This window comes from Girardinichthys multiradiatus, chromosome 19 (genome assembly GCF_021462225.1).
Source record: "Girardinichthys multiradiatus isolate DD_20200921_A chromosome 19, DD_fGirMul_XY1, whole genome shotgun sequence".
NCBI lineage: Eukaryota > Metazoa > Chordata > Actinopteri > Cyprinodontiformes > Goodeidae > Girardinichthys > Girardinichthys multiradiatus.
The window spans coordinates 2,162,571-2,174,615 of NC_061811.1; the positions used below are offsets into that span (position 1 = coordinate 2,162,571).

Below are 12,045 nucleotides of genomic sequence, written 5' to 3' on the forward strand. Positions count from 1 at the left end.
AGGTGGTGTATCAGGATGACAATGCACCAATACACACAGCAAGACTGGTGAAAGATTGGTTTGATGAACATGAAAGTGAAGTTGAACATCTCCCATGGCCTGCACAGTCACCAGATCTAAATATTATTGAGCCACTTTGGGGTGTTTTGGAGGAGCGAGTCAGGAAACGTTTTCCTCCACCAGTATCACGTAGTGACCTGGCCACTATCCTGCAAGAAAAATGGCTTAAAATCCCTCTGACCACTGTGTCATTCCCAAGATGAAATGATGCTGTATTGGCCGCAAAAGGAGGCCCTACACCATACCAATAATTTATTGTGGTCTAAAACCAGGTGTTTCAGTTTCATTGTCCAACCCCTGTATATAGATAGATATATATATATATATATATATATATATATATATATATATATATAAACTGGACAAATGGACTACTAGTATGATACCAAAATCTAAACAGATTAAATTAGCGCAGATGAAAAACATTACATTTAGTTTTAGCTGTTTTTATTTTACACAACATAACAACACAGTACATGTTGTCTTTTTCTGTACAGTAGCTTTCTGGGAGCTTGTGACCAACATAGGCTTAAGTATACCAATGTCAGTGAAAAGCTCAAAAGATAATCATGTTTTCTTTTTTGTCTTCCCTTTAAAAATAACAATTTAATAAGAGTTGCATTAAACTGTTTTTCTGTTTGTTGCGTCTTTTCTTTATACGTCAAGAAAATGTCTGTACTCCCCATTAGGTAAGAAAGGCTATGTGTGAAATCCGTCTCTTCTTTAGTTATATCCAATTCTTCGTAAGCCCTCGATTGTGGAGCTGTGGTAAAGTCATAAATCCAGTTAAAGTATCTGTTAGGGAGGGTCTGTTAGTGCAAAAGAAGGCACCGACTGCTGTTCTCTTGCCACAAAATGACTGCATATCATGTGCGAGTGTGTGACTGTTAAAAATGGTGTGCTTTTCTTCTTGTATGATTCTTCTTCGTCTTCATTTATATATTCCCTTTTGTGGTATTTTCAGATAAGGTGAATGTGAATTCAAAAATGACGTGGCAAGCTCATCATCTTGTTTTTTCTTTTGTGCTATAAAGTGGATCCAGTAAGACAACTCGAACGCTACGAGACAAGGCATGTTATCCATTTACCACAGGATAATGTCGAAGTGGAGAACGAAAATGTAAACTGAATGCCAAAAAAACATGTGGAGAAACATGATAATAGGAACAATAAAAAGAAAAATAGGTAAAAATCAAAGAGATTGCACAATAAAACACAAACTTTCATCCAGAAAACATTTCCAGTCACCCCAAACATACCTAAAAAGAGAATTAAAACATGAAAACTAACGACCTAAACAGTCAGAATTCACACACTGATTCAGACACCAACAGGCTCTTATCATGGCCTGTACAAGTAAAACCAAATCCAAACGCACCGCAAACACTTACACAAACAGTTAAACAATTATGAGTAAACCAAAGTTTATTTGATGGTTGCTGCCTTGTTTTAGTTCAAACTGTGCTTTCTAAGATCCAGTCAGACTCACACCGCCCTCTCTTTGAATCTCCGTCCTCTTCTTTTGAGAGCAACATCCCACTCATGGATTGGCTCCGTTTGTTCTGCATTATGCGCCCCAACTTTGGTGCCCCTCCTGCTCTCTGAAGGGGTGAGTGAGTTTTTGAGCCTTCTTCACTGAGCGAGTACCTCCTTCTCGCCCTGCTCCTGCCTCCCTCTTCGGTGGGAAGAGTCTGGTACTTTGCAGAAGAAGAGATGGCACGAGGAGCCCGGCGCAGGATGGGTGTTTCTCTGAATCGCATGGAAGAAACCGGGCTGGGAGTGGGAAGGGAGGTGGAGTACGTGGAAGGAACAAAGGGAGGCGGTGGGGTTTTGTTGAGACTGGTGGAGTTGTTGCGGTTAGTGTTGAGGTTCTCCAGTGCGGTGGAGGAGGTGGGTGTAGAAGAAGGTGGCCTAGGAGAAGAGGCAGGGGGGCCGTTTTCAGGCATTGCTGAGGCGTTAGAGCAAGCAGACCTGGGCTTCCTTGGAGCAGGCTTCCGCTTTGACTTGTGCAGGGAACCGGTGGCAGTGGTAGGTGACTCAATGCCAGTTAGAGGTTTTTGTTCACAAATTTTTTCATGGTCTTCACCCCCGGCTGTTGGACTTTGGGCACCCCAGCTCTGGCTGAGAACCGATGTGGCTGTAGAGCAATCAGGTAGGGAGCACTCAAATGACTGAGTTATGGTGTCCTTTTCCCCATGTCCTCCTCCTGCAGCTGCCACTCCACTTCTTTTGGTTGAGCCTGCAGAGAGGTCGTCCAATCCGATTGATCCATGTTTAGAAGAGCTTGGAGTCACGGCGCATCCCTGTGATTGCTGCCCATTGGTTTGTGAGTGAACATTGGTCATTGACATTGAAATGCCTTTGCCGCCTTCACCAGGGTTACAAACCTTAGGATAAAAACAAGAACAGACAAAAGTTTTTTTTTTCTATTGTTTCATAATAACATACATCTAAAATGTGTTCCAGCATCAAGATTAAACTGGTATTAAAACACAACCAAGGTATGTTTCATAACATTTCAATGCTTATTGTTGATTAGGTCTTAGTTTTTTTTTAACAGATTAAAAATATTTATATTTATTAATTTTGTTTAATCAATGCTGAGCATTGGGCAAGTGAATAGACACTTTAGAGACCATCCATAAGTCTCCAAAGCCTTGTGCCATAAGCCTTTAGGTAAACAAAATCTAAGTGAGCAATCTCTCCCAGCAAATCAGGAGTGGAGTCCCTGAGATGGTCTGAATGGAATGTCTTGCCAGCAGCTTGCATCCATGCGTATTTTAGATCAATATTGGGCCTCGCTTAAACACTGTTGGGACCCACAGCCATGAGTTACAACAGGAAATGCGGTACGGACTTTTCTGGAACTTTCAAAATAAATTGCATTAACCTACTTCCGGCACAACTTAGGAATTGGGGGTAACAGCAAACTTCCCATGGTGCCAATGGCTGTATAAAACCACCACCTTTCCAAGGAATCAATCACTTCTACACGGGTTCCTCCAAGGGGGTCCGGACAGAGAGACACAGCATGCTAATGTCTCTTTGCAGGCAAACAGACATAAACTCTTGAAACTGGATCCAAGAGTGTCATACAATCATTGATTATATGCAGTAAGTTAAGTAAAAATTAATTACTTTTTGTGTATCCAGTATTCATTCATAAAAGGGGATAATTAAGGTACAAGTGTTGCTTGAGTTTTCTCTCTGAGGTTTACAGAGATTAACTGTTTCCAGAGAGTTCCCAGCACGACGCCAAGTGAAGCAGTTTCCCAAGCAAGGACAACGGCACCGCATCACCGTGGTTACGGCAGTTAACGTACAGTGTGGTCAGCAGACAGAGCGAGCCGCCCAGCCACAGCTATGGAGGTTAGCTGTAGCTAACCTTTTGTTCACAGAGTTTCTTCAAACTTCGTCGTCGCCCGGAGATGTTTCCTCAGCATGGTTCACATACGATGTTAGGGTTTGGGCAGAGTTATAGAAGAGATTTAGAGTGAAGTAATCTACACGTTTTTCATTTCTGAAGTTTGTTTTTGTTTGTGTTGAACTCAGCTATCTTGGTCCTAGCAGGCTATCTACTCAGTACGTGCTCAGTTTTGTGTTCTGTGTTTGTGTGTTTTTAAAGTTAAGACAAACTTTATTTAAAGGGTGATTTTAAACACAGAAGATTGATCATAATGCGCCGTCCGCGCTTATGCATTTTAACCCTTTTATTGACGGTATTTTATAGGTGTGTGTTTGATTCTGGTGCTAAGCTATCAGCTTCTTTGTTAGCTTTAACTGCTAACAGCTAAGAACACTTGCTTGCCTGCAAAAGAATATTTACCCAGAAAGGTTGTTAGTTTTCAATCCAGTAAACAATATTTACCTAAACATTATTTTACTAAACTTGATAACTAAGTAAACACCATTAATATCGAAGCAAATAGTTGGCATATTTCAAATGAAAAAGCATTTTCAGAAATGCTTTTTCATTTTAAAAATGTGGCTGCATTGTTTGACTCATAAATTAAATTAATAATCAATAATCCTATTTGCATTTTAATTTTCTTCTTCAAGACTGCTCATTCTTTCACTTACTTAAAATGAAAAAGAAAAAGACATTTGAGATTTATTTTTCAAAATGTACCCCAGCAAATAGATACCAAAATTCAATTTGAAATGTAAAATTTGAAAATGAAAAAGCATGTGGCTGCATTATTTGACCCATAAATAAAATTAATAATCAATCATCCTATTTGCATTTTCTTCTTCACAACTGCACATTTTATGCCATAATCAAAAAGAAAACAAAGCAGACATTGCGTTTTTGTTTTTGTGGTCTGCCCGCAAAGTACTGCCCAGAACTCAAAAACGAAAAAGCATTCCGAGCGGAGGACGCAGCAGAGTGACGTCAGCAGCCGCTCTTCCTCAGCTCCCTGCTGACCGAGCTACCCATCTTGTCCGGTAGGGGGCACTGTGCACGTCTGCATTGCATTACATTGCCAACGTGCCAAGAAATTGATTGAATTGCAGCGGGCCCGAGCTCAATTTGTGGCAGCGGCAGGCAGAACTGGCAGTTCCGATTCTAGAACTGAGAAACTGGAGGGGCCTGTGTACAGTCACATATTAACTGTCTTATCTTTTGCAGAAGTATAACCAAGAAGTGTAACCAAGGGAATAATGTATGATGATTTTCCATTTTCAACAAGTATTAAATGAAATTAGTAATCTTTGATTTTCTAGTTAAAACACATATGACTGAAATATGATTGAGAACTGATAATTATTAAGGTTTAGAAATTCTCAATCAGCTATATATGAAAGAAATAATGTTGTGTGATGTATGAATAAAAAGGATGAAGTTTAAGTAATGGGTTTAAACTGTAAATGAAGTAAACGCTGTAACTAAAAGTTTGAGCAGCACCGTAAGAATTAAAGCCTCTGTTTAAGAGGAAGTGTAATGTTGAGTGAGACAGGAATAGAGCAGATGTTCAGGAATTGGGGAAGTGAGAGCTGTAGCTTACAGCACAAGGCTGATGACTGAGGTGGGGCGCAGGTCAAAGAAGAGGCCAGCAGACATCTCAGGACTGAGGTGATGATGGCATGTCTGATATGGACACGACTCGGGAAATGCCAGAAAAAAAGATCACCTTATGTCACGGGTGACCAATGGGACAGCCATGGCAACAACCACTGGCCAATGAGCACAAAGAGTTTGGTGGAAATGCTCTATAAAATGGCCAAGAATAGAGGAACTAGTTGGTTGTTTCCTTGCAGAAGACCAGCGAACAAGATCAGAGAGATATTACAGATGAATCAGAGAACCAGAGACACAGCCCAGCTGATTGACTGCATTAGAAAGAGGATCAACCCGTTTGCCTTAGAAGGACTGTGCCTCAAGATTAAGAATCTGATTTCATCTAAAGCCTTTTTATCCAGACAACAGAAGTGAACTTGATCGGTGAACAGCTGATTGCTCTAAGTTTCAGGCTTCTGAAAGGCTTCTTTTAATAATTTATTTGTGTGTTACTGCTGCAAATAAGTATTTGAACACCTGTGAAAATCAATGTTAACATTTGGTACAGTAGCCTTTGTTTGCAATTAAAGAGGTCAAACGTTGCCTGTAGTTTTTCACCAGGTATGCACAAACTGCAGCAGGGATTTTGGCTCATTCCTCCATACAGATCTTCTCCAGAACAGCCAGGTTTCTAGGCTGTCACTGAAACACAAGGAGTATGAGCTCCCTCCAAAGATTTTCTATAGGGTTTAGGTCTGGAGAATTGCTAGGCCACTCAAGAACCTTGATGTGCTTCTTACGGAGCCACTCCTTGGTTATCCTGGCTGTGTGCTTCGGGTCATTGTCATGTTGGAAGACCCAGCCACGACCCATCTTCAATGCTCTAACTGAGGGAAGGAGGTTGTTCCCCAAAATCTTGCAATACAGGGGCCCAGTTATCCTCTCCTTAATACAGTGCAGTCGTCCTGTCCCATGTGCAGAAAAACACCCCCAAAGCGTGATGCTTCCACCCCCATGTTTCATAGTAGGGATGGTGTTTTTGGGATGGTACTCATCATTCTTCGTCCTGCAAACACAGCGAGTGGAATTAAGACCAAAAAGTTCTATTTTGGTCTCATCTGACCACAGAACTTTCTCCCATGATGCCTCTGGATCATCCAAATGGTCATGGGCAAACTTAAGACGGGCCTGGATGTGTGCTGATTTAAGCAGGGGAACCTTCCGTGCCATGCATGACTTTAAACTATGACGTCTTAGTCTATTACCCACAGTAACCTTGGAAACAGTGGTTCCAGCTCTCTTCAGGTCATTTAGCAGCCCTCCCGTGTAGTTCTGGGCTGATTCCTCAGCTTTCTTAGGATCATTGATACGCCACGAGGTGAGATCTTGCATGGAGCCCTAGTCCGAGGGAGATTGACAGTCATGTTTAGCTTCTTCCATTTTCTAATAATTGCTCCAAAAGTTTATCTTTTTTCACCAAGCTGCTTGGCAATTGCTCCGTAGCCCTTTCCAGCCTTGTGGAGATCTACAATTTTGTCTCTGGTGTCTCTGGTGACAGCTCTTTGGTGTTAGCCATGTTAGTAGTTAAAGTCTTACCCATTGTGTGGGGTGGACAGGTGTCTTTATGCAGCTAACGACTTCAAACAGGTGCTTCTAATTTATGTTAATAAGTTGAGTGGAGGTGGACTTTTTAGCGGCAGACTAACAGGTCTTTGAGGGCCAGAATTTTTGCTGATGTTGAAGTACTTATTTGCAGCAGTAACACACAAATAAATTATTAAAAAAATTATACATTGTGATTTCTGGATTTTGTTTTTTTAGATTATGTCTCTCAGAGTGGACATGCACCTAAGATGAAAATTTCAGACCCCTCCATGATTTCTGAGTGGAGGAACTTGCAAAGTCGTAGGGTGATCAAATATAAGTGATAACTAGTGTCCAGTGTAGGCTCCATGTATATACATTTAATCATTTTCATCTTTGAATATATCATGATTTAATTTCTTGTCATGTTTCAAATGAAGTTTTTATTTTCTTAGAAAAGGAGCGAAAGACACCCACCTTGTAACGTATCATCAGGATTATGATGAAAATGAGCACCGAGGCCACTATTATCCCTCCGATGATGATGATCATTGTTCCACCGAGGAACTGGGACTGCATAAAGTGACACCTCATGTACTCTGACTCGGTGGTGAACTGCACACAGCCCACCACTCGTGTTGCTGTCAGGGACGTAATGACATCATCATAGATTGCCAGTACACAAAGGTCATACGGAGTCCCCGCTGCCAGGTTATTGACCAAAAAGTTCTTGCTTGACGGAGGAATCATTCTGTAGCAAAGAGAGTTTGGGCAGAGAAGGCGAAAAACACAGTTCATTTCAACACATCCAGAAATGCATTTTAAAATCTTTTTTTTATTAAAATCAAGAGTGACACCTATACTTCACAATGATTTTCAATGTTTACTAAGAGGGAACTAACTGTCCACCTATACAAATATCATAAATATGAGCACATCAATACATTTACAGAAGGAAGACCTTTGTTAAAAGCCAACCAAAAATTCACTTGATCATCCACGGGTGTTTGTGCTTGCTTCTGAACCACACCAGTCAGAAATATGTTTTTTCAATTTGTGCTACACTACATAAATAAACTGGAATGCCCCCTAAAGTCTAAAATCTGACTTAGAAAGTCAAATGTTTCTTATATCCCCATCACAAAGAGTATCTGGCTTTTGTTTTATTGTTTTAGGAAGACAGGAGTCCATAGGAAAATAACTGTTCCAGATCATCTTACTATGCATTTACCAATATATCGTACACAAGCTGACCACTTCATGAACCAGCAATGTTTCACTACATCAGGATCTAGGACAGGGGTCTTTCAGTCTGGGACCCACAAGAGGTGTTGCCTCATCATTGAAGACCTATGATCCAGAATGATTGAAACTAAAACTAAAAGTAAAACTTGTCATTTCACTTTCTGTCTGTTTAATTTGGCAAGTAATTTCTAACTTTTTAAGTGACACTGCATTAAAATTGTTTTAATTAATATTAAAAACAAGATGTTACATCACAAAAGGTAATACAGGTCCTTCTCAAAATATTAGCATATTGTGATAAAGTTAATTATTTTCCATAATGTCATGATGAAAATTTAACATTCATATATTTTAGATTCATTGCACACTAACTGAAATATTTCACATCTTTTATTGTCTTAATATGGATGATTTTGGCATACAGCTCATGAAAACCCAAAATTCCTATCTCACAAAATTAGCATATTTCATCCGACCAATAAAAGAAAAGTGTTTTTAATATAAAAAACGTCAACCTTCAAATAATCATGTACAGTTATGCACTCAATACTTGGTCAGGAATCCTTTTGCAGAAATGACTGCTTCAGTGCGGCGTGGCATGGAGGCAATCAGCCTGTGGCACTGCTGAGGTCTTATGGAGGCCCAGGATGCTTCGATAGCGGCCTTTAGCTCATCCAGAGTGTTGGGTCTTGAGTCTCTCAACGTTCTCTTCACAATATCCCACAGATTCTCTATGGGGTTCAGGTCAGGAGAGTTGGCAGGCCAATTGAGCACAGTGATACCATGGTCAGTAAACCATTTACCAGTGGTTTTGGCACTGTGAGCAGGTGCCAGGTCGTGCTGAAAAATGAAATATTCATCTCCATAAAGCTTTTCAGCAGATGGAAGCATGAAGTGCTCCAAAATCTCCTGATAGCTAGCTGCATTGACCCTGCCCTTGATAAAACACAGTGGACCAACACCAGCAGCTGACACGGCACCCCAGACCATCACTGACTGTGGGTACTTGACACTGGACTTCTGGCATTTTGGCATTTCCTTCTCCCCAGTCTTCCTCCAGACTCTGGCACCTTGATTTCCGAATGAAATGCAGAATTTGCTTTCATCCGAAAAAAGTACTTTGGACCACTGAGCAACAGTCCAGTGCTGCTTCTCTGTAGCCCAGGTCAGGCACTTCTGCCGCTGTTTCTAGTTCAAAAGTGGCTTGACCTGGGGAATGCGGCACATGTAGCCCATTTCCTGCACACGCCTGTGCAGTGGTGGCTCTGGATGTTTCTACTCCAGACTCAGTCCACTGCTTCCGCAGGTCCCCCAAGGACTGGAATCGGCCCTTCTCCACAATCTTCCTCAGGGTCCGGTCACCTCTTCTTGTTGTGCAGCGTTTTCTGCCACACTTTTTCCTTCCCACAGACTTCCCACTGAGGTGCCTTGATACAGCACTCTGGGAACAGCCTATTCGTTCAGAAATGTCTTTCTGTGTCTTACCCTCTTGCTTGAGGGTGTCAATAGTGGCCTTCTGGACAGCAGTCACGTCGGCAGTCTTACCCATGATTGGGGTTTTGAGTGATGAACCAGGCTGGGAGTTTTAAAGGCCTCAGGAATCTTTTGCAGGTGTTTAGAGTTAACTCGTTGATTCAGATGATTAGGTTCATAGCTCGTTTAGAGACCCTTTTAATGATATGCTAATTTTGTGAGATAGGAATTTTGGGTTTTCATGAGCTGTATGCCAAAATCATCCGTATTAAGACAATAAAAGACCTGAAATATTTCAGTTAGTGTGCAATGAATCTAAAATATATGAATGTTAAATTTTCATCATGACATTATGTAAAATAATGAACTTTATCACAATATGCTAATATTTTGAGAAGGACCTGTATACTCAGTCATGATGCAACAGAACATTGTGAATTCCACCCCATTGATCCCAGTATACAAGCACTATTTAAAGTAGCATATCAAAAGCTACATGCATACTTTGAAGATGTGACAAGACTCTGTGTTTCAGAGATTCTAATTCATTTTCTCATGTGCGTAATACTACAGATGACTGATCGAAGTTCCCCATTATATATGTATCTCTATAACGATACAGTGTGTTGCATTGTATTTGCAGTATCACAGTTAACCAGTAGGTAAAACACGATAACGGTTCATGAGACTGCAAAACAAAGCTAATTTCAAAAAACTCAAGCAAAATCAAATTTAAGCAATCTATGTTTTTTAAAGACATAATTTAGCCAGTTATTTTATTTTTTATTTTTCTTGCAAAAACTCTTTACACAACTTAAAAATCTACAAAAACAGTGCACTCACATGTGTGCTATTTTGTAAAAACTGTTATTAATTATAGCAGTCTGAGTTTAAGTTGGGTATTGTTTGTCACAATGACTTGAGGTCTCACTTTTATGTCCTTCATTCTTTCTGACCTGGCCTGTCAGCTTTCTGAAACTTCCTCATTAAATTGCTAATCAAATTCCTCATTAAATCCAAACAGGGCAGCTAGTTCACAGCTCCTGGCCTCAGTGTGTCCTGAGAGGAGCAGAGGGCTCCCACGGCCAGGGTAAAGCATCTGGTTTAGAGTTTGAGCTAAACGAAGGTTAGGAGACATGTTAGGGTTTAATGGTTAGTATTAAGAGCTCCAGGATAAATATAGCAGTAGGTCACTGTGCCCTCAACTGAACAGCATAATCCTGGAAGTATGTGTGTGTGTGTGTGTGTGTGTGTGTGTGTTTGTGTGTGTGTGTGTTCCTGTCTTGGCATCACAGTGAGAACCATTTTCCCAATTTCACCATCAAATTATAGTGAGAAGCTTAAGAACAGCCTTTCTACTGGTGACACTTCAGCTGTATGGACTGGTCTGAGAAACCTGACTGCCTACAAGAGCCCCTCCACCCATTCTGAACAGAGTTGTCTCCTGGCCAACCGTCTGAATGGCTTCTACTGCAGACATGACAAGAAGCCATTCACACCTCAAATCATCCCCTCTACATCCCATTCAGGAACAAATTCCTCCCATAAAGCAACCAACCCCCCACCATCAGATCCTCTGCCTGCACTAAAGATCTCCGAGGAAGAGGTAAACAGGCTCTTTCAGCGCATGAAAACAAAGAAAGCTGGAGGACCTGATAACATCTCCCCATCATGTCTGAAAGCCTGCACACATCAACTTGCTCCGATCTTCACAAGGATCTTCAACAAGTCACTGGAGAAATGTGAGGTCCCCTCCTGCCTCAAACGATCCACCATCATCCCGCTTCCCAAGAAACCCACCATCGTAGGATTAAATAACTACAGGCCTGTAGCCATGACGTCTGTGGTCATGAAATCCTTTGAGCGGCTGGTGTTGAAGCACCTGAAAGACTTCACAGGCCCCCTGCTGGACCTCCTGCAGTTTGCTTACCGAGCAAACAGGTCGGCAGATGATGCTGTTAACTTAGGTCTACACTTCATCCTGCAACACCTCAACCACCCAGAGACGTACACCAGGATCCTGTTTGTAGACTTCAGCTCGGCCTTCAACACCATCATACCAGACATCCTCCACCAGAAGCTCACACAGCTCAACGTCCCAGCCTCCACCTGTCAGTGGATCAACAGCTTCCTGACAGACCGACAGCAGCAAGTGAGACTGGGGAGCATCTTCTCACGATCCAGATCAATAAGTACTGGTGCCCCCCAGGGGTGTGTTCTATCCCCACTCCTCTTCTCCCTGTACACAAATAACTGCACCTCATCGGACTCGTCCGTGAAACTCCTTAAGTTTGCAGATGACACCACTGTCATTGGACTGATCCAGGACGGTGATGGGTCTGCATACAGACAGCAGGTGGATCGGCTGGTCCACTGGTGCAGTCAGAACTGCCTTGAACTGAACCCACTCAAGACTGTGGAAATGGTGGTGGACTTTCGGAGAACACCACCCCCATACACCCCCCTCACCATCCTCAACAACACTGTATCGGCTGTGGACCACTTCAGGTTCTTAGGAACCACCATCTCTGAGGACCTGAGATGGTCTTCACACATAGACACTGTTCGAAAGAAGGCCCAGCAGAGACTGTACTTCCTGAGGCAACTCAAGAAGTTCAACCTTCCACTGGAGCTGTTGGTTATCTTCTACACTGCCATCATTCAGTCTGTCCTGTCCTCACGAC

General features: G+C 41.8%; 1 protein-coding gene across 3 annotated transcripts in view; it reads right to left on the reverse strand.

Annotated features, from left to right (window-relative positions):
- Positions 1–485: 485 nt before the first annotated feature.
- Positions 486–12,045, reverse strand: part of lrfn5a (leucine rich repeat and fibronectin type III domain containing 5a) — a 186,510-nt gene continuing 174,950 nt past the window's right edge. For all 3 annotated transcript variants that reach the window (XM_047345797.1, XM_047345795.1, XM_047345796.1), the window contains 2 exons: positions 7,121–7,394; positions 486–2,447 (listed from right to left, as the gene is read on the reverse strand). In XM_047345797.1, the coding sequence (XP_047201753.1) occupies positions 1,515–2,447; positions 7,121–7,394 (1,207 nt within the window). In that variant the 3' untranslated portion in view covers positions 486–1,514. The remainder of the gene's footprint in view (positions 2,448–7,120; positions 7,395–12,045) is intronic.